The sequence below is a fragment of the Penaeus monodon genome, chromosome 29, assembly GCF_015228065.2.
Source record: "Penaeus monodon isolate SGIC_2016 chromosome 29, NSTDA_Pmon_1, whole genome shotgun sequence".
Taxonomy (NCBI): domain Eukaryota; kingdom Metazoa; phylum Arthropoda; class Malacostraca; order Decapoda; family Penaeidae; genus Penaeus; species Penaeus monodon.
Genome location: NC_051414.1, coordinates 6,736,701 through 6,737,016, shown reverse-complemented (window position 1 = coordinate 6,737,016; position 316 = coordinate 6,736,701). Strand labels below are relative to the sequence as shown.

Here is a 316-nt window from a genome sequence, read left to right as displayed (position 1 = left end):
GAGAGTTGGCGAGGAGAAGGGGATTAGATTTTGATGACAAGGGATCATAAGAGAAATGAGATTTGCTGTCAACGACGCTACGCATTTGGCGATGATTCATTTCTTTTTTGGACTTTGTATATTCGTGTATTAATTAATTTCCCTTTCTCTCTTTTTTTTCTCTTTTTTTTTCTATTATTACTTATAAGCATTATATGTCTCTTAAAATCCGAGAAGCTAGCCGGTGCTTGGCTTGACTAATTGTATCCTCTTCTGCGGGTGTTTCAGCGGTGCCGTCCCGCCCGCTGGTGCAGTGACCGCTCCTCAGGCCAAGGTT

The 316-nt window shown here is 42.1% G+C and overlaps 1 protein-coding gene across 1 annotated transcript in view; it reads left to right on the top strand.

The window, feature by feature from the left end:
• LOC119591919 (PDZ and LIM domain protein Zasp-like) overlaps positions 1-316 on the top strand; it is a gene marked incomplete in the record, with an annotated part of 137,443 nt that overhangs the window by 118,702 nt on the left and 18,425 nt on the right. Inside the window, 1 exon segment of the mRNA XM_037940673.1 lies at positions 268-316. Coding sequence (XP_037796601.1) covers positions 268-316 — 49 coding nt within the window.